The sequence below is a fragment of the Nomascus leucogenys genome, chromosome 23, assembly GCF_006542625.1.
Source record: "Nomascus leucogenys isolate Asia chromosome 23, Asia_NLE_v1, whole genome shotgun sequence".
Lineage (NCBI taxonomy): Eukaryota > Metazoa > Chordata > Mammalia > Primates > Hylobatidae > Nomascus > Nomascus leucogenys.
Window position 1 is genome coordinate 33,580,852 of NC_044403.1, and position 24,071 is coordinate 33,604,922.

Below are 24,071 nucleotides of genomic sequence, written 5' to 3' on the forward strand. Positions count from 1 at the left end.
TGCTGTGAGTAGTGCCGTGCATCCCTGAGGGCGATCCCTGGCCCTTGGCCAGTGTGGTGATGGCAGCCTGGCCTCCTCCAGTGGCCTGGTTGGGGGCTGCTCCACACCAGGCAGCTTGGCCACCTCCTCATGGCCCTCCCCTGTCACTGTCGTCCTGTCGCTGAGACCTTGGGACAGAGGTCCAGTGGTGTCTGGAAGAAGAGGCTGGGCCCACGGGGTGTTGAGGGAGGCCTGCCAGTGTGCGGCAGCAGGGTACTGCCTCGGGGGGGTTGTGCCCTGGGGTGATGCATGCATGTTTAGCTGGGAAGGTGGAGCAGGGTGGAGAAGTGGATAGCCAGACCCTGTCCTGAGACGTTGTTGTCAGTCCTTTTTGCTGAAACCTGCTTGCTCTGTGTGTTCTCATGATACGTGGAGGTGGGACTCATGCTCGCCGGAGTTGCACTTGTAGACTGGTTGAGAGCAGGCACCTAGCTGAATCTGCCAAGCCAGTTGTTCCTATGATCTGGGGCTTCTGGAAAGAGGGAACTTACCTTCCTTGGGGAGGCAGTGAGAGGGCCTGCCATGCAGCAAGCTGGGCACAATTACATCAGTGCTAACATCTCCTGGGGTGGAGCGCGGAGCGTGCCAGGGTCCCACTGTGGCCACTCGTAGGAGATCCCGCCCTCAGCTCACCTGGACTCCCATCAGGAGTGAAGCTTTCCTCTGGACATGCTGGAGGCCTGGGTGTGGGCTGCCACAGCCATGCGGGTGCTTCTGGGAAGTGGGAGGAGAGCTGGTGTCCAGCCCCATGCCAGCCTCACGGGGCTGAGAGCAGAATAGGTGAGAGCCAGCCAGGCCCGCTGGGCTCTGGAGGCCTTGGAAGCCCCACTCTGCCCCCAGAGCATGCCTGGTGCTTCCTTTCACAAATTGCTATCAGCATAATGGACCAGTGTGATGCCATGTGAGATGGCAAGAAATAAAGCCCCTGTGAAATAAATTATATGGACACAGTTCACTCAGGAAAAAAAAAAAGGAAATTATAAACAAAAGCCAGGGAGCTGACCCAGCCCTGAGTACAGCGAAGGCGTACTACTACCTCAGCCTGGTAAAAGCACACTGTTTCTGGTGTTCTCTGCATATTGAGATAGAAAAAAAAAATCTCACCAGCTTGATACCAGCACTCAGGGTATCAAGAGACCACACCTAGAATAGCAGGGATAGCAGTGGGGTCGCCCTGGCAGGCAGCCTGGCAGGGGGTCAGGCCCAGAGGGAACACAGGCGAATGTGAAGTTACAGGGCCTGGAGAGTGAAGTTGTTTTTCAAGCATAATTCCAGACATATGGTTTCTTGTTCTGTGTGAGTATAACTGTGTCTGTACTTCGGGACTCTGGCGGAGCGCTGTCCTCGGAAACCTGCGGCACTGGGTTGGGAGCCTGTCGGCTGCTGCCGCCGCACGCTTCTCCCGGCTCCGTCCAGGCTCTGCAGGCACAGCAGCCGCTTCTTAGGAGCGACAGCAGCAGGGACGCGCTTCTGGCTGTGGTTTTGTTTTGCTTTGGTTTTGTGCAGTGCTCCCAATTCTAACTCCGAAAATAGGCTCTGGGAGAAGCAGCCCTCAGGGCCCTTAGTGTCATCCCGTCCTGTCACCAAATCTGCCCTGCCTGCCTGACTTCAGCATTTTCAGAGGCCACGACCGCTCTTAAGGTTTTCCAACGTCCCTTGCAGTTTGGAAGTGTCCACTGAACAGCCTGTGTGGTGATGTTTGATTTCTGTTAATTTATTGAGAGATGGGGGAGATGGTTTCTCTGCCCTGGTGTCCCTGCCCTACAGAGAGGTGTGGGAATTAGGGAGGGTGAGGAGGAGATGACAGGTTAGAGAAGGGTGAGGAGAGAGAGGCCTGGGGTTCCACTTGCCCCTGGAAAGATGGGAACAAGCTGGGCTCAGGAAGAGGGGCTGTGAAGGCCCATCAGGGAGGCCGGATGGGCTGAAAGGGCAGACATGGCCCAGGAGGAAGCCCAGCAGGGGCAGCTGAGCCATGGGTGCTGCTCAGTGCTCCCGGGGGCCGGGGCAAGCTCAGCCAACTAGGGGTGAGAATGACAGTTGGCGGGGCCTGGAGACTGGCTGTGATGTGGGGGAGCTGAGGAGAAGGGCCAGGCGATGGGGTTGGGGGAACACAGGCTCAGGAGCTGCCCCAGGGAGACAGCGGAGCTGCCTAGATGGTGGAAGGGTGGGTGGGGCAGGGCAAGGCACCCCTCGAGAGACACTCTGGACGCCATGGGGCGTGGTCCTCACCTAGCTGCCACTGTGCCACTGTGTCTGTGCTGTGTGGCCTGCGGAGACTGTCTGGGTCTCTTGGGGATCCCCCATCTGTGACTTGGGTACCCAGCACAGGCCTCGGCCTGCATTGAGGAGATGCTTGGCACACACGCGTGGCAGTGCCAGCCTCCTCCCCTGGCCAGGTGGGATCATCGGCATGTGGGCAGGTCCTCTGGCCTTCTTACCTTTCTTCATCTCTGCCCCAACCTGGCAGAACCCATGTCCATTCCTGACATAGAGTGTGGCATCTGACCAGCAAGCCTTTCCCGTGCCCTCACCTCTCCTCATACTCACCCCACCCTCCCGGCCACCTGTCAGCCCCCCATCCTCCCCCAGCAACCCTAGACGGACAGCAGGAAGGTGCCTCCCTGGGGCCACGACAGGGCACCCTGTGCTGGGACCGTCTGCCAGCCCTTCTCTAGGCCTGACCCAGGCCTAAAGCAGTATCTGTTAAGTGGTAAAAAGAGTCACAGATACGCAAAACTAATGGTTTGCATTGACTGAGGTTTTCGGTGTCAGTGCTGAGCTCAGGGCCTTACTACATGCACGTTGTTTTGTTGAATCTTCATCATAAGTGAGGAGGAAACTAAGGCAGGAGGGTGTTAAGTGAAATCCAAGCCTTGCAGCCACAGAGCAACAGACTGGAGTTCAACCCCCGATCTCCCAAACTCCGGAGCCCTTCACCCCTCAGTGTCCCCAGGCCATGGAGGGGTTGACCCCACAGCTGGCCCTCAGGGTTTGATGGCTCCTGCCACACTGGCTGCCACCATCCACTCTGCCTGGCTAGCCCCTGGCATCACGCTGGGAGCAGCCTCCAGCAGCCATGAGCAGAAATCCCAGGAACAGGCACCTGCACTCTGCCCCTGGCTGCTGCCCTGACTTCTCGCCTGGGTGGTGTGGCCGTGCTGAGCGGGCCCACGGCCCAGTGTTCTGGAGCAGGTTGCCCCACGGCCGGCAGGTCAGGGGGTACCACGTCTTCCTGGCCTTGCCTCACCAACCCCCCAGGCAATGGGGAATGTGGCCTTGTCCAGAAAGACCCCACATCAATCAGAGGGACACAACTGGCTTATAAAATGTGTGGGGTTTCTACTTTTGTTGTTTGTTTTAGAGATGGGGTCTCACTGTGTTGCCCAGGCTGGTCTCAAACTCCTGGCTTCAAGTGATCCTCCCACCTCAGCCTCCCCAAGTGCTGGGATTGTGGATGTGAGCCACCACGCCTGGCCAAATTCCTGGGGTTCTTTTTATTTTTATTTATTTACTTTTTTTTAGACAGGGTCTCACTCTGTCACCCAGGCTGGAGAGCCGTGGTGCGATCGTGGCTCACTGCAGCTTCAACCTCCCTGAGCTTAAGCGATCCTCCTCCCCCAGCTTCCTGAGTAGCTGGGACTACAGGAGCACACCACCATGTTCGGCTAATTGGTTTATGTTTTTGTAGAGATGGGGTCCTGCTCTGTTGCCCAGGCTGGTCTTGAACCCCTGGGCTCAAGTGATCCTCCTGCCTCAGCCTCCCAAAGTCTTTGGATTACAGATGTGAGCCACCATGCCCGGCCATTCCCTATTTTTAAGCTGCCTCGTTTGTAGTATTTTGTTATAGAAGCCTGAATGGACTAAGACAGTGCGTTTAAGAGCAGATTAAACATAGCTGAATAGAAAAGTAGTAAACTGGAAGGCAGTTGAGAAGAAAATATTCTGAAGTGTGGAGCTGCCAAGCGATGGGAACTGCAGAACACAGCATGAAAACCACGTGGGGCTGGGCGCGGTGTCTCACACCTGTAATCCCAGCACTTTGGGAGGCCGAGGTGGGCGGATCATGAGGTCAGGAGTTCGAGACCAGCCTAGCCAACATGGTGAAACCCCATCTCTCTACTAAAAATACAAAAATTAGCTGGGCCTGGTGGGGTGCCTGTAATCCCAGCTACTCGGGAGGCTGAGGCAGGAGAATCGCTTGAACTTGGGAGGCGGAGGCTGCAGTGAGGCTGCCACTACGCTCCAGCCTGGCGACAGAGTGAGATTCCGTCTAAAAAAAAAAAACAAAACAAAACCACGTGGTGTACAGTAAGAAAGACTGTAATTAGATTTCCAGAAGAGAAGAGAGAGGAAACAGGGTAAAAGTAACATTTGGAAATTGTAGAAGACGTCAGGCCGCAGATGTACGAAGTGCTATTCGTCCCAAATAGCCATACCTGAGTGGCCTCCAGGAGACGGAAGGGGGTGGAGGGGCCCCCCGTCTCTCCCTGGCAGCGTCCTGGGTCCAGCGCCCTGCATAGCAGGCATGGCTGTGGACACAGGACCAGTGCCCACCTTGGGCCGCCAGGGGCGGAGCACGTGTGGGCATGGCGTCTGCGTGTCTGCCCCGCAGTGCTGCCCAGGGCAGGGTCTCCCTCATTGCGGATGAGTGAGTGGGACTCATGCACTGAGTTGGGAGGACTGGTGAGGACGCAGACAGCGTGACTCCAGGGACTGTGGTGCCCTTGGCCAGGTGCGGGTGTTAGTGGGACACCTGCAGATGTTGGAGTGAGCGTGCTGACTGGGGCAGCGTCAGAGGAGGACAGTCAGTCTTTTTGGAGCTCACAGGAGCTCCCAGTTGGAAAATGGGGCCATGGGATTCTGGTGTTGTGCCTTGCTCCTGCTGGGCTCACCCGGACCACTGGGACGGGTCCAACGCCACTGCTCAGCAGGAACACAGAGCCCAGGAGCCTGCCCGGCAGTTCAGGCAGCTCCGGAGACACCCACACAGTAAGGACCCTGGTAAGGCCGCCCCCGGTTCTAGTTACAGAAGCAGCCCTGTGCCCGGTCAGGAGCTGGGATCAGAGCAGACAGACGCCTGGTCGTGGGCGGCAGCTCCAGGAGAGCCCCAGAGGGAGGGCTGGGGGTGCTGGGGCAGGGCAGGTGTGAGGGGCTCCAGGCCACACTGCCCAGGGCACGGGACCCCAGCGAGGAAGGTGTACAACAGAAGGTTCGCGGGAGCCGCAGCCTACAGCCCCCGAGGGGGTGGGGCGTGCCCAGAAGCAGCAGGCAGGCAGTCACCTGTGCCCGTCCACTCCCCACGCAGGACCTCCTCGCTGCGGTGGAACTCGGGCGCCAAAGAGCGCATGCTCATCAAGGTCGCTGATCGGGAGCCCAGCTTCCTCGCCGCCCAGGGCAATGGCTACGCCCCAGACGGCCCACCTGGGGTCCGCTCCCGCAGACCCTCCGGCAGCCAACACTCACCCAGCCTGCAGACCTTCGCCCCGGAGGCTGACGGCACCATCTTCTTCCCAGAGAGGAGGCCGTCACCCTTCCTGAAGAGGGCTGAGCTCCCAGGGAGCAGCTCCCCACTGCTGGCCCAGCCCCGAAAGCCCTCCGGGGACTCGCAGCCCTCCTCCCCGCGCTATGGCTATGAGCCCCCGCTCTACGAGGAGCCCCCAGTGGAGTACCAGGCCCCCATCTACGATGAGCCCCCCATGGACGTGCAATTCGAGGCTGGCGGGGGCTACCAGGCCGGCTCTCCCCAGCGGTCGCCAGGCCGTAAGCCCCGGCCGTTCCTCCAGCCCAACAAGCAGGGCCCCCCCTCGCCCTGCCAGCAGCTGGTGCTCACCAAGCAGAAGTGCCCCGAGCGCTTCCTGAGCCTGGAGTACAGTCCCGCCGGCAAGGAGTACGTGCGGCAGCTGGTCTACGTGGAGCAGGCGGGCTCCAGCCCCAAGCTGCGCGCCGGCCCGCGGCACAAGTACGCGCCCAACCCCGGCGGTGGTTCGTACTCCCTGCAGCCCAGCCCTTGCCTGCTGAGGGACCAGCGCCTGGGCGTCAAGTCCGGAGACTACAGCACCATGGAGGGACCTGAGCTGCGGCACAGCCAGCCGCCCACGCCGCTGCCACAGGCCCAGGAGGATGCCATGTCCTGGTCCAGCCAGCAGGACACCCTGTCCTCCACAGGCTACTCCCCGGGCACGCGCAAGCGAAAGAGCAGAAAGCCCTCTCTGTGCCAAGCCACCAGCGCCACCCCCACCGAGGGCCCCGGGGACCTGCTTGTGGAGCAGCCCCTGTCCGAGGAACAGCCCCCGTGCGGGACCAGCCTCGCCCCCGTGAAGCGAGCGGAAGGTGAGGCCGAAGGGACGCGGGGCGCGGCCGAGCCCTTTCTGGCGCAGGCTCGGCTGGCCTGGGAGGCGCAGCAGGCCCACTTCCACATGAAGCAGAGGAGCAGCTGGGACTCCCAGCAGGACGGCTCTGGCTACGAGAGCGACGGCGCCCTGCCACTGCCCATGCCCGGGCCGGTGGTGCGGGCCTTCAGCGAGGACGAGGCGCTGGCCCAGCAGGAGAACAGGCACTGGAGGAGGGGCACCTTTGAGAAGCTAGGCTTCCCCCAGATCCTGCTAGAGAAGAGCGTCTCCGTGCAGACCAACCTGGCCTCGCCAGAGCCCTACCTCCACCCCTCACAGGTGAGGGCCCAACGGGCGGGGCTGAGCTTGAGAGCCTGGGGCCATCGCAGTCAGAGTGGACCCCATGGGCCGGGCACAGGAGACCTGGCGTCCAGGGCGTGCACGCAGCACGCAGAGTTCTGAAGCCCCGTGTCTTCGGGGCCCTGGGCACTCCAGCAGGCTGTCAGAGCTCAGCTGGGAGTCCACGAGGAGACCCCCGTGGGGTGTGGGCTGCTGGGCGTTCCCTGGCAGTGCCTTCCTCATCCTGGGGGCACCTGGGAGCTGAAGGCCACACCCTGACTCCAGCCACAGAACACAGGAGGCCTCAGCAGACTGGGAGGGTGGTGGCCAGCAGAGCCATGGCCTGGGCTCCTGAGGAGCAGGCAGCCGAGGTGTCGGGGGCGCCCTGGTGGTTCTCAAAGCCAGTCCCCGAGGCTCCCTCGGGTAGGAAGAACTGCTGAGGGGACAGAGGCCCCAGGAATTCTGGGATGTTGCGCCCAGCCTGGGGCCTCTGGCACGTTCCCCACCTGGCTCCTGGAGCTGATGGAGGCTAGATCCTGTGGAGGCCACATGCACCTCTGTCCAGCATCTCCATCCTTGTTCTCACAGGGTGAGGCAGAGGGCAAGCCTAGCGTCTGAGGACCCAGGAGGGTGGAGGAGGGACACAGGGAGCTTCCTGGGGTGGGGAGACCTCGAGGGCCTGGGTGGCCTTCATGGCCTCCAGGGTGGAGAACTCAGAGCAGCTTCCGGTCCGTGATTTTGTCTGCTTCTCAAGATGCAGGAGGACAAGAGGGCAGAGAGGCCCAGGGTGCATGGACCAGGGTCCTCTCAGAGCAGCAGGCAGGGAGGGGCCTCCTGGAGGTCAGCTTGGGCCGAAGGCTGGAGGAAGGGCCTGGGGTCCCAGCAGTGAAGAGATTGGGAACCAGACAGCACTTTTACCTGGTGTGAACTGCAGCCTTCCGTGCCTGAACAAGGGCACTGACACTTCCTCAGGGGGTGGCAGAATGAAGTCAGCCCCCTGAGGATGCCAGCAGACGCTCCCCTTCCTCCCGCCTCACCCTTGGCCAGGTCACCTGGGTCACCCATCAGCAGGCTGCCCTGCCACACCCTGGGAGTACAGGGCTGTGGCGCCCCAGCTGCATCTGTGGACAGGCTGGGCTCCCCTGGGCCTCCCACCTCAGGCAGCCTTGTGGTGAGCAGGGCAGGCCTCTCACCTGGCTGGCTCTGGTGGGGCCCCGGCTCACACTTCTGGGGACTGTGGCCCAGCGGGCCCAACTGCCTGGCCCTCCCCCACCCCCTAACAGCCCAGCCCCATTTGTCCTTCTCAGTCTGAGGACCTCGGTGCCTGTGCCCAGTTCGAGAGCAGCCGGCAGAGCCGCAGCGGCATTCCCAGCTCCAGCTGCGTCTTCCCCACCTTCACGCTGCGCAAGCCCTCCTCAGAGACGGACATCGAGAACTGGGCCTCCAAGCACTTCAACAAGCACACACAGGGCCTCTTCCGGCGGAAGGTTTCCATCGCCAACATGCTGGCCTGGAGCAGCGAGTCCATCAAGAAGCCCATGATCGTGACGAGCGACCGGCACGTGAAGAAGGAGGCCTGCGAGCTCTTCAAGCTGATCCAGATGTACATGGGTGACCGGCGGGCCAAGGCTGACCCGCTGCACGTGGCCCTGGAGGTGGCCACCAAGGGCTGGAGCGTGCAGGGCCTGCGGGACGAGCTCTACATCCAGCTGTGCCGGCAGACCACCGAGAACTTCCGCCTGGAGAGCCTGGCCCGCGGCTGGGAACTCATGGCCATCTGCCTGGCCTTCTTCCCGCCCACCCCCAAGTTCCACTCCTACCTGGAAGGCTACATCTACCGGCACATGGACCCCGTCAACGACACCAAAGGTAAGGCCATGCGCGGGCTCTGCCACCAGCTCAGCTAAGGGCAGTGGAGAGGGCTCCTGCTGTGCTGGGCAGCAGCTGGTGAGTCCCTGGTGGCCCTCCACACAGGGCCATGGCTCGACACACACCTCCCGAAACACCCCACACGCTGGGCCTCCGCTGGATGTGGCCTCTTCCTGGAGCCCCAACTAGGCACTGAGGTGAAGAGCCCCGGAGCCCTGGCAGACACGAGGGCGTGGGGCCTCGATGGCCGCATCCACTCTGCTCCAAGCCCACCATGGCCAGTCCTGCTCCCTGACAAGGGCAGGCACGAAGAGGCCGAGGGCAGAGCAGCCGTGGTCAGGCCCCTGCATGTCTGCTGCACTTGCCTTCTGCCATCCGTGACCTAGAGGGGTTACCACCCTGGCAAGACCCAGGTTGTCTCTTCTCGGCATGGTCCTGGCAGAAGGCTCCTGTGAGCAGGCAGGAGCTTGATGACTGTGGCTCACGTGCAGGTCACGCAGCACCTGAGCTGCCCCAGAGCTGCCCCGTGGGGTCGTAAGTTGGAGCCATCATCACATCCTAATGGCTGCCTGGGGCAACGTGGGAGGCTAGAGTCTGCCCAGGGCTCTCCGAGACAATGCTTCAGGTGTGCCGGGCCCAGGCCATGGTGCCATCAGCCAGACAGCCCCGCGTCTGCAGCAAGCCGCCCTCCACCTCACATCGTGGGTATCTGCAGGGCACAGCCACAGAACTGATGTCCAGAAATGCATGCACGCACACACACACACCCTCCAGGTCAGACATGCCATAGGCTGTTCTGTGGCAGTGGGAGCCCACCCCGGTCTGGCCTTTGCCTCTACAGAGATTGAGCCCCTGGTCAGGGCCTTGCTGGGCCTTACCCCTATGACCCCCCAGCCCAGGTGCGGAGGGGGTGGCTCCCAGGCTGCTGTGGGCACCCAGAGGCCGGGTGGAGGCCTCAGGGCAGTGGGAGCTTCCTGGGGACAGTGTTAAGCACCACCCAGCTCATCAGCTGTTTGTGGGGAGATTTTGGAAGCCATGCAGTTTCACCTGACTTTTCAACACAAGATCACAGCGGAGGCCGAGCTTGGCAGGTGGCCGGGGCTCCAGGAGTGCAGAGGAGGACCAGAGCAGGGTGCCAGGCAGACTGGGCTGGACTGTGAAGCCCAGTCTCTGGTCTTGGGCGCTTCAAGAAGCAGATGGAATCCTAGGGGCTGTGTTCCTGTTGGCATCATAGTTCACCTCCTCGTCCTCTTCCAGAGGGGCCTGGGGATGTCGTGCCTGAGCTGGAGGCTGTGGACTGAGCCCCCGCTGCTCTCAGCACAGCATGCAGCCCACAGTGGGTGCCAAGAGTAGGCAAGTGAAGGGCCAGAAGACAGCCAGAGAAAGGCCGGAGGTTTCTTGGGCCCATCTTGGGCCAGCTGCCTAGCCAGTGTGTGGCTGGGCTGTTTCTACTGTATGTAGGTAGAGGCTGTGGCTTCCTAGGGGAGTGTGTGCTCCAGGCCGCTTAGGCTTGTGTGCCTTTGTCCTTGTGTCTTACACCTGTGGGGTCCTGGCCTGCATGGAAAAAGGAATCAGGCTTCAGCCTGGGCGGCCGTGGCTTCAGAGCTCTGCCAAAGAAGGTCCATGAAGGCCAAGAGCACCGTCTGGGCTGGAGTGACAGCGGGGCTGGGGCTCTGTGCAGTCCCACTGGCAGGTAGCCTGCATCTTGGCTGTGGTACCGTGGCCACCCTCACAGCCAGAACCCCATCTCCAGCCCCAGGATCCACTCCTAGGTTCATCTGTCAGGGTCCCTGATTGGCCCTGAGCCCAGAAGAGAGACCTCTACATACACAGTGGCCATCCCTTCCCAAATGAGCCTCACACCCCTCCAGCCAGCCTCCTGTGCCTAGGGGGTGTCCCTTTCACATGCAGGTGCTGGCTCTGCTCAGAAAGACAGGCCCAGCCAGGGACAGTGGCTCACACCTGGAATCCCAGCACTTTGGGCCGAGGCAAGAGGATCCCTTGAGCCTGGGAGTTTGAGACCAGCCTGGGCAACAAAGTGAGACCCTGTCTTTATGAAAAATTTTAAAAAGGAAATTAGCCAGGCATGGTGGTGCATGCTTGTGGTCCCAACTACTTGGGAGGCTGAGGCAGGAGGATTGCTTGAGCCCAGGAGGTTAAGTCTGCAGTGAGTCATGATCGCACCACTGCACTACTGCACTCCAGCCTGGGCAACAGAGCAAGACCTCCTTTTTTTTTTTTTTTTTTTTTTTTTTTTGGAGTTAGAGTCTTGCACTGTTGCCCAGGCTGGAGTGCAGGAGTGCAGTGGTGCAATCTCAGCTCACTGCAACCTCTGCTTCCTGGGTTCAAGCGATTGTCCTGCCTCAGCCTCCCGTGTAGCAGGGACCACAGGTGCGCACCACCACACCCGGCTAGTTTTTGTACTTTTAGTAGAGACGGGGTTTCACCATGTTGGCCAGGCTGATCTCAAACTGCTGACCTCAGTTGATCCACTCACCTGAGTTTCCCAAAGTGCTGGGATTACAGGCATGAGCCATTGTGCCTGGCCAAGACCCCGTTGAAGTGGGGGCTGTGGGGCAGGTAGGAAAAAGAAAGAAAGAAAAGAAAGAAGGAAGAGAAGAGAAGAGAAAGGAAAGAAAGACAGGCCCTATCAGCTGAGGTGGGTGTCGGATGTAGCCTGTGCTCTGGAGGGCCAGCTAGGCTGCGGGCACAGTCCTTAGAAAAAGGAAACTGTAGCCTAGGGACCCTCGGTGAGGAGCAGAGCTGAGCCTGGCACATCGCCCTGAGCACCGTGCCTGCCTCAGCCTCGGGAGCCTTGACCCATCGGCCAGCACCTGCGTGACCTGCACTGTGTGGTCACCACCCTCGGGCACTAGGCCCCACGAGGTGATGCCCCCAGCTTAGCCTTGTCTCATGGGTGCTCACTCCTTTCACACCAGCAGGGGGTCTCCTGGCTGGTCCCCAGCACCTCCCTCGACAGGTTCTCGACACAGACATCGAGGCGCACCTGGCAGTGGGTATGGTAGCCTTCAGCTCTCCCACCTGCTCCACTTCTGTGTCTTTTGGAAGACTGGAGACTCCTAAAGGTTTCATTCACTGCTTGCTTCTTCATGCATCCAACAAGGTCTCCTGGCTTCCAGCTCACGATGGCAGACTGAACCTGGGCATTTGCCTCACCTTTGCCTTGAACTCACTAAAACGACAGTGAAACCATTTTTTAAAGGCAAAAAAAAAAAAAACCCAGAAAGGAATGTAAAATGGTACAGCCACGGTGGAAACTGGTAGGCAGTTCCTCAAGTAATTAAAATATAATTCCCATATCATCTAGCATTTACTACTCCTGGAATGACCCAGAAGAGCTGGGAGCCAGGACTGCAATGGTGATTGGTACACCCCGTTCACAGCAGCTCTTAACAACTAAAAGGTGGGAACATGCTAAGGATCCATCAGCAGCTGAATGGAGAAACAGAACATGTCCAGCCACAAAATGGAAAATTATTTCCAGCCTTAGAAAGGAAGGAAATGTTGATAGACGCACGTGGATGAACCTTGAGGGCATCATGCTGAAGGCAAAAAGCCAGTCAGGACAGAGATCGTAGGATTCTCCCTCCGTGAGGCCCTAGATTAGTCAGATTCTTACAGGACAGAGATCGTAGGATTCTCCCTCCGTGAGGCCCTAGAGCAGTCAGATTCTCACAGGACAGAGATTGTAGGATTCTCCCTCCGTGAGGCCCTAGAGCAGTCAGATTCTCACAGGACAGAGATTGTAGGATTCTCCCTCCGTGAGGCCCTAGATTAGTCAGATTCTTACAGGACAGAGATCGTAGGATTCTCCCTCCGTGAGGCCCTAGAGCAGTCAGATTCTCACAGGACAGAGATTGTAGGATTCTCCCTCCGTGAGGCCCTAGATTAGTCAGATTCTTACAGGACAGAGATCGTAGGATTCTCCCTCCGTGAGGCTCTAGATTAGTCAGATTCTCACAGGACAGAGATCGTAGGATTCTCCCTCCGTGAGGCTCTAGATTAGTCAGATTCCCAGAGACAGAAACTAGAAGGGTGGGTGCCATGGCTGAGGGAGGGAGAAGCGGGGAGTGAGGCCTACTTTGGAAAGATGAAAAAGTTCTGGAAATGGCCAGTGGTGATAGTTGTACAACAATGTAAATGTACTTAATGTCACAGAACTGTCTATTTTTAAATGGTTAAAGTGGTAAATTTTATATATATTTTACCAAAATTTTAAAAACACACAAAAAGAAAATGGAAAAGGAAGAACAGCTGTTTTAGAAGGTGGAGCACGTGGACCACAGTGAATCCTGGGCCAATGGTGGGAAACAGAAAAGCTGAAGCAGGCAGCAGACCCTTAAAAGCTCACAAGTGGGTAGAGCCCTATTCTTTAGCAAAGGGGGAAGGGGGTGACCCTGAAGCTGGAAACAAAGGATTGGTTAAAACTGCTTAAGAAGCAAAGCAGTCCAGGCACGGTGGCTCACGCCTGTCATCCCAGCACTTTGGGAGGCGGAGGCAGGTGGATCACTGAGGCCAAGAGTTCAAGACCAGCCTGGCCAACATGGTGAAACCCCGTCTCTACTAAAAATACAAAAATTAGTCGGGCGTGGTGGCACGTGCCTGTAATCCCAGGTACTCGGGAGGCCGAGGCAGGAGAATCACTTGAACCCAGGAGGTGGAGGTTGCAGTGAGCTGAGATCGCGCCATTGCACTCCAGCCTGGGCAACAGACCAAAACTGTTTCAAATTAATTAATTAATTATGTCTTTTCTTTATCCCCAGACAGGGACTTTGTTTCAAATAAATATTTCTTTTTTTTCCAGGCAGGGTCTCACTGTATTGCCCAGGGGAGTGCAGTGGTGACGTCACTGCTCACTGCAGGCTCCTGGGATCCTCCCACCTCAGCCTCCCGAGTAGCTGAGACCACAGGCACTACCAAGCCCAGCTAATTTTTTTCTTAAGTTTTGTAGAGACAGGGTTTCACCATGTTGGCCAGGCTGATCTCAAACTCCTAGGCTCAAGTGATTCTCCCACCTTAGCCTCCCAAAGTGCTGGGATCACAGATGTAAGCCCGCAAGCCTGGCCTCATATTTCTATATACTAGCAACAGATTATTAGAAGCTGATATTTTAAAATACCATTTGCAATTGCATGTATTTATTTATTTAGAGACAGGGTCTCCAATCGCATGTATTTATTTATTCTGAGACTCTGTGGCCCAGGGTGGCGCACAGTGGTATGACAGCTCACTGTAGCCTCCAACTCTTGGGCTCAAGCTGTGATCCCCCTGCCTCAGCATCTCGAGTAGCCAGGACAACAGGCCTGAGCCACCACACCTGGCTAATTTAATTTTTTTGGAGAGATGAAGTTTCGCAATGTTGCCCCGTCTGATCTTTAACTCCTTGCCTCAAGCGATCCTTCTGCCTCAGCTTCTCTGTGCCTGCCTGCAATAGCATTTTAAAATATGACATACTTAGAGAGAGAGATCTGACAAAGGACGTGTAAGACCTGCACAGTAAAAACTGCAAACCATTGCTGAAAGTAAAGCAGTAAAGTAGATGGAGAGGTCTACTGTGCTTATGAATCAGAAGACTCAATACTGTTAGGCCATCAGTTCTACCAAATCGATGCATAGATTAAATCTGAATGCAAATTGTACTACATTTTTTTGTTTTAGAAATTGACAGGCTGATTCTAAAATGCATAGGAACTACAAAGGACCTAGAATAGCCAAAACCCCTTTGAAAAAATACAGAGTTGGAGGACTCACACCACCTGACTTGTTATAAAGCCAGACTAACGAGAGTGTGGCACTAGGCTTGAGGTGGACAGTGGGTCAGGGCCACAGAGAGCAAGTTTAGAAACAGACCCATGTATGGATGAGCCAGCTTTCCACAGTGCCGCAAAGGCAACTTACTGAAGAAGAGACAGTCTTTTCCTTCAACGGTGCTGGGAAAACTGGATATCCAAATGCAAACAAAAGATGAATTTCAACACATATTTTGACGTGTACACAAAAAATAACTGCAAATGGAGATATAAAACCTGAAACTATAAAACTTCTGGAACAAAACAGGAGAAAATGCTTGCTTTCCTGAGGGAGGCAAAGATTTTTATATATAATTCCAAAAGTACTATCTATGAAAGAAAAACATGGATAAATTGGACTTCATCAAAACTAAGTCTCCTACAAAAGACTGTTAAAAGAATGAGAAGATACACCAGTTACAGACACGTAAAGGGAGGAAGCCGGGGCGACTAACGGCGGTAGTGGAATCAACTTAGAGGCCATGTTTGGCTGATACGGAGACAGATGGCCACATACAGAAATATTTGCAGATGTGCATGTGAACAGGAGTTAGCGTGCACACAGGTGCTTCCTCATTCTGTCAGCTGAGAGGACCTACAAGCAGTGATTTCCTGGCAGCAGTAAGCACATCGCACACCCAGATCTTGGTTTCTAAATACCATTTTCCATTAAAACGATCCAGAGTTCCTTGGAGAAATGGGTGATTCCAGGGCTGGTGCAGGGCATATATGAGATGTAGTCAAAAGTGAGGAAGTGCCAGAGGTGGGGGTGACGCCTGCCACAGGGACATGGGCCAGCGGAAGGAGTTCCCAGTGGCCAAGGCTGGAGCAAGTTGAGCAACAAGATAAAGACCCATTGGATTATAACCCAAGCATCAAATAAAATCCATAAGTAGGTCGGGCGCGGTGGCTCACACCTGTAATCCCAGCACTTTGGGAGGCCGAGGCAGGTGGATCATTTGAGGTCAAGAGTTCAAGACCAGACTGGCCAACATGGTGAAACCCCATCTCTACCAAAAATACAAAAAGTAGTCAGATGTGGTGGTGCATGCCTGTAATTCCAACTACTCAGGAGGCTGAGGTGGGAGTCTCTTAAACGCGGGAGGTGGACGTTGCAGTGGGTGGAGGTTGCAGTGAGCCAAGATCGCACCACTCACTCCAGCCTGGGTGACACAGTGAGACCCTATCTCAAAAAGAAGAAAAAACTGTAAGTCCATACTGATACAAATGAGTAATTCAATAGGTAGGAGTAGACAAATCTGTGGGGAACAATGACAATTTATGTACATATCCACCCTCCAGGAGCTGGAGCCTAACTCCACCCCTCAGGTGTGGGCCGGGCACAGTGACTCCTCCTACAGAGTGTGGCACAGAGCAGGAGGAGGAAACGGTACCTCACAGAAGCCTGCCAGCCGTGACCTCAGCTAGGTCATCGAGGCCAGTGGCAACAGTGCAGAGTTACGCTGTGCAGAGCGGGAGGCAGGCCCAGATCAGCCTGAGGGGAGCCCCCTCCTCTCTGACTGCAGTGCCTGGCTTGGGGCCAGCTGCCTTCGCCCACTTGTTTCTGTTGGTTTTCTGACCAGCAGGCAGGGAGCCCAGGCCATGGCCGCCCCAGCCTTGCTGCCAGCCAGAGGGCAGAAGCTGCCTGCTCTCCTCCTGCTCCCCAGGCGCCTTCCCTGCACCTCCACTCACGCCAGCACAGGCACGGCAGCTTCCCAGCCCACACAGTGCTCAGAAGGGCCCCTGGCACCTCTCTTACACTCACACAGCCACGTCCCCCCAGACACGCTCAGCCCCCAGCTGCACAGGCTGAGCCCCCAACAGGCCCAGGGGCCTGCTCACCGGCCAAGTGCGGGAGCTGAGTGGGTGCTGGCTCCTGGCGTTGTGTTCTGTCGTCCTCATGGTTGTCTTTGCTCCCCAGTGACACAGCACATAAAAGAGCTCCTGGAAAGAAACACTAAGAAGAAGTCCAAATTGAGAAAGAAACCCAAGCCTTATGTTGAAGAGCCGGATGGTAGGGCCTCTCCCCGCAGCCCCTGGGCGCGGCATCTGCACAGCTCTGCTCTCCAGCCTCGGCCGCCTGGCCTTCTCTTCTCTAACCGCTTCTGGATGGGGGGGATGGGGCCACTAACCTCAGGCCTGTGGCCTCCTGAGCGAGCTGGAGGGCCCAGGTGACTGACTGGACCCCTGGAGAGGTCAAGTCTGTCCACATCTGTCCTGGTGGTGCCCAGAGCCATTTCCAACTTGCTTGCTGGGTTCTTGATGGGGTGGGGGCATGAGGACTTGCCTGCTGAGGGCTCCTGGAGGCGCCCCCAGGTGAGTGTTTGGGCCTGACCCCCAAGGGAAGTTTGCAGGTGGAGGGGTGTGTGGTGCCCTGCAGACAAGCACCCCTCAGCCCTGTCTTCCCACCCAGGGCTGCCCCTGGGCCACAAGAGCCAAGCCTGGCGTTCAGAATCAGCAAGGAGTTGTCCCCTGCTTTGATGGCGGGCCCCCAGGACAGCCCCAGCAGCGGGGGAAGGGCTTCCACACCAGCACCAGCACCCTTCCCACCCACACTCTCACACAGCTTCCGCCTCTCCACCTTCCCCCAGGCCTTGGCCCAGGAAAGCCCTGTGAACCCAAGGCTGTGCCCTCCCTGTTGAGAGCGACGCTGTCAGACCCAGTCAGCTCTGCACACACACCCACGCACACACAGGCTTCCAGGGCCGTCCTCCCCACTCCTGCAGTGTGGTCCTGCCACACTTAGTGCCTCACGCCCACTCATCTGTCTAGAGCTCCACCACCACCTCTCTGCTCCACCTCACTTCCTTTGAGACCACTTGGCTTAGGCACCCCTTCCTCCAGGAAGCCATCCCTGACTGCATGCTGCCCACGTAGGACCAGAACAGCACCAGCGAGCTTTCTGTGGATGAGGTTTGCTTAGGGCCAACTCTGGGACCAGCAGGAGGCTACAGGGGCACGAAGGGCCCTCGTGGGGAATGCCAGGATGGCATCTGCTGGGCTAGGGACTTGTCCTCACCCTGGCACCTCCGAGGCTGCCCCCAGCAGGTCTGTGCCAGGGGCCCTGGCCCAGTCCCGAGTCACCCAGCCTGGCCTCACCCAGGACCCTGAGAGAAGAGGGCCAGCTGCAATGTAGGGGTGAGACTCCTGGCCACAGACGTCCTCAGACCACTCCATCTGGGGCAGCATAGAAGGAGCTCTGCGCTCCTATCTGAGCTGGCGTCCAGTGGCCTGAGAGCTGGACCGACACTGCTGGCCGTAAAAGTCTCCTGGCTGCAGCCAGGTGGAGCGGAGAGCAGACTCCCCTGTGCCTGGAGTGGAGCCCAGTGGGACACTGCGGCCCAGGGTGTGTCAGGTGGGGAGCAGGGTCAACACCAGGAGGCCCTGGGAGACCTGTGACCTGGTCCTGTAGCTCTAAGGTCCCCAGGGCAGGCCTGGCCCCTGAGCAGAGCAGCACAGGCCTTAGGAGAGCTGCTGCTGTTGATGCCTCTGTGGGCAGCCGTCCCACCTGGGCCCGCCTGCAGCCAGAGGGGGATGGAGATGAGGGCTAAGGTCCAGGCAAGGCTGGATCAGGGCAGTGGGCTCAGAGCAGAGCACCCCACACAGGTGAGGGTCTCCCTGGGCTGGCCACGGGCACTGCCCACTCTCCTACTGCAGGTCAGCAGACACCTTGGTGCCTGGCCCTGTGCCTGATGCAGCGTGAGCGGGAGTCATCCCCAGCTTCCCAGACCTTAGGGCACAGGCAGCCTGACCCCCAGAGTGAAGTTGCAGGTGGAGTAGCGTGGCCTCAGTCCCTGGCCTGCCCACTACAGTTGTGACACCGGCAGCTGCCTTCTGAGCACTGCATGAGACAGGCGTTGTCACAGTCTCCATCCTACAGAGGAGCAAACTGAGGCACAGAGAGACTGCACTGTGCTCACCTTTACCAGCTGAGAGGCGGTAGCCCCAGTGTATCCCAGTCACAGAGTGTTGGAGGGTGTCCCGGTCCCAAGCAGGCTCAGGCTGGGGTGTTTGTCCCACCAGGGGCCTGGGGACAGGAGATCAGGGCCTGTCTTCCCGCAGGGACAGCAAGCAGGAGGCCCAGCCCTGCCATCTGCCCCAGGCCCCCCAGCCTAGTGACTACATGTCCCAGCTGCTGAGCTGAGGCCCTGGGTTTCTGCCGCCTTCCTGCAAAGCTCATTCCCTCCTTGCCTTCTTGAGGCTCTGAGCCTGGGTCCAGTGTGCGTGGGCACCATGCATTCTGGAAGAACATGGGCACCTCACAGCCTGCCCAGAAGGCCCAGAGGGGCCCTTGGTTCCACAGGATCCCACGCTGGAGGCTGGGGCCAGATCCCCTGCCAAGACCTGTGGTCCCAAGGACCATGACAGATTTTCTAGGACCTAAACATCTATGAAAAGAAATCTCATTTTGGTTACTCTAAAAAAGAGGCTCCTTAGCAGTCACATGTCAACTATTCTGTGATAATTAGAGATGGACTCAAGACACGTGTACTTTTTTAACCTGGTCCAAGGACCCCATGCCCTCAACTGTCCACCAGAAACTGCTCCTTCAAAGAAGACAAAGCCGTTCCGATTGGGGGTCAGGATCCAGAGGCCCCCCCTCGCCCTGGCAGGCGGTAGGCGCTGGGCACTGGGGCAGGTCTCATGTCCAGAAGCACAGGGTCCTGTCCATCTGTCCGAGGTCCATGGCTCCCCTGGCCCCAGACAGCTTCTCTTGGCGTGTTCTCTCATCTGCTTCCCAACCTGGAGCAGGAAGGTGCCGCGCCTTCCAGACCCAGCCTGGGAATCCCCTCCCCTCTAGCACCTTCCCCTGCACCCTGTGTCTGGAGACTCCCCAGGTGCTGACTCAGGCACACGGCCCCTCCCCTCAGGGACCCTGCTGTCGGGCTGAGTTTTAGAAAGCCCCTCCCTTGAGAAAGGAGACTGGGCCCTCTCATGCCGCCTCAGTCCTTCAGAGGAGCCCAAAGGTGGTACTTCAGGCCCAGGCTGCAGCAGAGCTGGGCTTGCTGTGTAGATCACTCAGTGCCTGCCTCCCCCAGCCGTGGCTATGGGTGCTGGGTAGGTGGAAATGACTCCCCCAGGGGCTCCTGCCCACAGCCCAAAAGCCAGGGAGGGTCCTGAAGCAGAGGAGAGTCAAATACCTGGACAGCTGCCTGGGTCAGGCCCTGGGGAGGGAGCAGTGCGGTCTAGAGGCCCTCAGACCCAGGTGCTACGCTTCCTGTTCCTGCGAGGCCTTCCTGTTCCTGCGAGGCCGTAGGAGGGCGGGTGGAGCTGCCAGGGGGGTCCTCCCCAGCCTGTCCCTCTGCAGGTGGGGAAGTGCTCTTTGGGTCTCTGCTCTAAAGGACACTGCCTGGGAGAGTGTGAGGACCCGCTGTGCTGGGCAGGGGGTGGCCGGGGCCAGGCCAGCCCAGCCCCCCAGGGCCCTCGAAGGAACTGTGTCTGCTCACCCCTCTCCTGGCCGCACACCCACACATCCACACCAGGCTGATCGGGCCCCATTCCTTTCCAGGGGTGGCAATAAGCACGTATGCCAAGTACTGTTACCACAAGCTACAGAAGGCAGCCCTGACCGGGGCCAAGAAGGTATGGGTGCGCCTGGGGGGCCGGGGAGGGCAGGCGGGGACACAGAGACCCTTGGTGGACAGCCCCAGGAGCCCTGCCTGCAGTTTGGTATGGGGCAGCAGTGCAGAGGGTGCCACATGGAACCCACCTAGGCGGGTGGTGGGGTGCGCCAGGCCGACCCCGTGTTCTCCTGGGCTGCACCGTCCCCCGGGGGCTCTTCCCAGGCCTGGATCCCCAGCTCAGGAGCAAGGCAGGCAATGGGCTCAGTCACACCGCACCACAGGACCCCGTTCCCTGGACCTGTCCCAAGGGCCTGGCCCCTTCCCCACGTCCTCCTCTCTGATGCACTGCTCCCATCACACCCCTCCCCAGGGCTCTCAGCCCTGCCACAGACTTCTGGAAGTTTCACCCCAGCTCAGCCAGCTTGGCCTCTGCTGTGCTCCCCAACAGCCCTGGCTGGCCCAGGACTCACTCCCACCTTCCCAAGGGCTCCTGTGAGCTGGTGCTGTAGACAGTGATTCCGGCCAGGGAGCTGGGCTTGTCCGTAGCTCTAGTTGGAGCCAGGAGTTCACAGGGATGAGAAGGAGGGGGAGGCAGAGCCAGGGGCAGCCCAGGAGGAGTTAGGGTTTGGGGGACGAGGAGGGCTGGTCCAGGGAGGGACGGTGGCCTGGGGAAACACCACACTCGGACCCAGGTGTGTGGGGCAGGAATTCTGAAGAGTGCCACCCACCCATGTTCGTAGGAAAGAGGCCAACCGGGGTGGCGGGGGTTCCTGAGGATGGCCAGGCCAGACCAGGACAGAGCCTCTGTCTTCACAGGGGCTGAAGAAGCCCAACGTGGAGGAGATCCGGCACGCCAAGAACGCGGTGTTCAGCCCGTCCATGTTCGGCAGCGCGCTGCAGGAGGTCATGGGCATGCAGAGGGAGCGCTACCCCGAGCGCCAGCTGCCCTGGGTGCAGACGCGGCTCTCTGAGGAGGTGCTGGCGCTCAACGGTGACCAGACAGAGGGCATCTTCAGGTGCCACGGCAACCCCAGGCGCCGGGTGTGGGGGCCACCACCGTGTGTCCACCATGCATCTCTGGCATGCAGGGGCCATTATGCCTCAGGCCCACTGGGCTGCTTCCGCACCCCTACCTGAGAGCACATGAAGGCGCCACAGTGTGGAAGCTGACCCCGAGGGTGTGCAGGCCAGGAGAGAGGGCAGGACCCATTCCGAAGAGGCAGCACAGCCAGCTGGGGAGGGCGCCCCTGCAGAGATGACCACCAGGGGTACAGAGCGTGCTTGGACACCACCCATGGGCAGCCCGGGGTTTGAGCCTCAGATGACAGGCAGCCCTTGTCTGTGAACAGGGATGGCACAGGGTGCCACCCACTCCCGTGACTCACCTGTCAGGGCAAGGGGTACCCAGGCCCCAGGAGGGCAGCTGGGGAAACTGAGGCAGGTTGAGCCCCAGTGGCCCTTTGGTGAGGGCAGCCACACAGGGAGCCAGCAGGGGCCCAGGGAGGGACGGTGGCCTGGGGAAGCACCACACTCGGACCCAGGTGTGTGGGGCAGGAATCCTGAAGAGCGCCACCCACCCGTGTTCGTGGGAAAGAGGCCAACCAGGGTGGCGGGGGATCCTGAGGTTTTGCTCCCCTCCCTGGGTCATCAGGGGCCTACCGGAGGGAGTGTCCAGGCGGAATCATGAAGCCGCAGCGCAGGCTCCTGTTGCCTGAGACCTGCCCTGTGCCCTGCAGGGTCCCTGGGGACATTGACGAGGTGAATGCCCTGAAGCTGCAGGTGGACCAGTGGAAGGTGCCCACAGGCCTGGAAGACCCCCACGTCCCTGGTGAGTCCTCCACACACACTGCAGCAGAGCAGGCCTGGCTCAGGCAGTGTTTCTCAAGGGGCCCCTGTCTCTGCCTCTGGGGTCCACCCTGATCCTGCCTCCTGCCCAGTGATATGATGGCTTCCCAGTCACTTCTAGCACATTCTGCCTCCTGCCCATTGGACAGTTTCCCCAGGTGTCTGTGGGGCACCCGAGGCCTACCTGTGCAATGCAGCTCCCTCCCCACCTGCTGTTCTCTGCCCTGTGCCCTTCTGCCATGCCCACTCCCCACCTGCTCTCTGCCCTGTGCCCTTCAGCTGTGCCAGCTGTGCAGACACCCTCTCACGGTGGCTACACAGACTCCTCCTGAGAAAAATCCTGTTTTGCACGTCTCTGCTGGTGTGACCCCCATGCCTCCAGGATCAAGTTCAGGCCCCTAGGAGCTGAAAGGCCCTCTGGGGTCAGGGCCCAGTCCGGCCAGATGGGCCCTGTCCAGAATGGGCCGGCCCTCCCAGCCTGTCCCCCACAGCACCCCTCCATGCGTGTCCACCACGGGACCCCATTTGGCCCAGGGGTGCCCCCCGAGCAGGCCCGCTGAGCCCCGTGCTGTGTCCCCAGCGTCCCTGCTGAAGCTGTGGTACCGGGAGCTGGAGGAGCCCCTGATCCCGCACGAGTTCTACGAGCAGTGCATCGCGCACTACGACAGCCCCGAGGCGGCGGTGGCCGTGGTGCACGCGCTGCCCCGCATCAACCGCATGGTGCTGTGCTACCTCATCCGCTTCCTGCAGGTACTTCCCTCCCCGGGGGTCCCCGCTGCTTCCCCCTCCCCGCCCCGCCCCTGCCCCTCCGCGCCCACCCTCGCTCCTCCACCAGGTCTTCGTGCAGCCGGCCAATGTCGCGGTCACCAAGATGGATGTGAGCAACCTGGCCATGGTGATGGCGCCCAACTGCCTGCGCTGCCAGTCTGACGACCCGCGCGTCATCTTCGAGAACACCCGCAAGGAGATGTCCTTCCTGCGCGTGCTCATCCAGCACCTGGACACCAGCTTCATGGAGGGCGTGCTGTAGCGGGGGTGCCCGGGGACAAGAGGGATGTCCTGCCGCCCCCAGCCAGGCCGAACCCCGCACTCGCTCTCCCGGCAGAGGGGCCAGAATCGCCCGGCCCAGCCCTGGAGCCCCCTCCACTCTCCCAGGCCCCTGGCTCCGGCGCTCCCCACGTCTTCTGCCCGGTCTGAGGGTGCAGCCAGGGCACAGCAGCGGCGGGGAGGGCGCCTCTGGCCCCCCACCTCACGGCCAGTTCCCGCGGGCACCGCCTCGCCCTCTGCTGGCCGCGGGTCAGCTCCGAGAAAGTGCCTTCTGTGTCCTGGAGCCGAGCGACACTGCCTCCTTGGGGCCGGGCTGCCTCCCTGTGGCTCCTGCGCGCCCTGGCCTGGGCCTTGCCCTGGGCCTTGCCCAGCTGCCCCGTCTCCTTCCCTTCCTCCTGTCCTCGTCCTGGCCTGCAGCTCTTCCCAGCCCCGAGGGAGCTTCTCGACCTGTCCCCGCCTCCTCTCCCTCCCTCGGCCCGTGGTCCCCAGCTGGTGACTGCTCAGGAGTTTGGGGGCTCCAGGACAGTGGGCCCGGGGCCTGGCAGGCTCTCAGTGGGTGGGGTGGGGACCCCCAAACCAAAGTCCTCTGGGGTAGGGAGCAGGGCTGGGCAGGCATTCTGGGGGCAGGGTGGGGGAGGGGCGAGAGTATTTTTTTCTTCGTGTAACTATAAATCCAGAATCTATCCTGCATCGCAGCCCACCTGTGTATAGAGATATAAATAGAGGGAAAGATATAAGAACTAAATTTGCTAATCACATAGTTTTAACCTAAATGCTATTTATCTCTGAGCCGTCCCCGTCCTCCGTGCAGAGCAAGTTGAGGTCATTCTTTTCTTCTCCGATCTTTTTTCTTGGCTTCTGACCAAAAACCAAGCTCTACCCCATCCCCATCCCAGACCTGCAGCAGACGAGCGGGAAGGCGCCGAGCCCGGGACTGCCTGTTCTCCGGGCCAGAGCTGCTGGGGGACCGAGTTTGTACATTTTCCATTTTGGAATTTTGAGTTCCAGTTGTTGTAAAACTTAATTTCTCCCCGGTTTTTATATATATATTTTTTAGAGTTCCGTTTTTATTTATTAAAAACAAAAGCCCCAGCCCTGCCGAGGCCTGGGCGGCGTCCTCAGTCGGGTGGTCCCGGGGCCTTTGCGGTCCCGCCCGGCTGAGACGCTCGCCCCGACGCATGGACCCGAGAGGCGACGACACGAGTGAATAAAGTGCACACGGACCCTGC

At 59.2% G+C, this 24,071-nt stretch overlaps 1 protein-coding gene across 5 annotated transcripts in view; it reads left to right on the top strand.

Annotated features, from left to right (window-relative positions):
• Window positions 1–24,070, top strand: part of ARHGAP39 (Rho GTPase activating protein 39) — a 146,204-nt gene extending 122,134 nt beyond the window's left edge. For 3 of the 5 annotated variants that reach the window (XM_030804789.1, XM_030804792.1, XM_030804790.1), the window contains 8 exons: window positions 5,345–6,707; window positions 8,015–8,576; window positions 16,308–16,400; window positions 19,896–19,969; window positions 20,767–20,966; window positions 21,687–21,778; window positions 22,376–22,545; window positions 22,631–24,070. In XM_030804789.1, the coding sequence (XP_030660649.1) occupies window positions 5,345–6,707; window positions 8,015–8,576; window positions 16,308–16,400; window positions 19,896–19,969; window positions 20,767–20,966; window positions 21,687–21,778; window positions 22,376–22,545; window positions 22,631–22,825 (2,749 nt within the window). In that variant the 3' untranslated portion in view covers window positions 22,826–24,070. Of the gene's footprint in view, window positions 1–5,344; window positions 6,708–8,014; window positions 8,577–16,307; window positions 16,401–19,895; window positions 19,970–20,766; window positions 20,967–21,686; window positions 21,779–22,375; window positions 22,546–22,630 lie in introns of those variants that run through there. The other 2 variants (XR_004028322.1, XM_030804791.1) reach the window with 2 other exon arrangements.
• Window position 24,071: the final 1 nt, after the last annotated feature.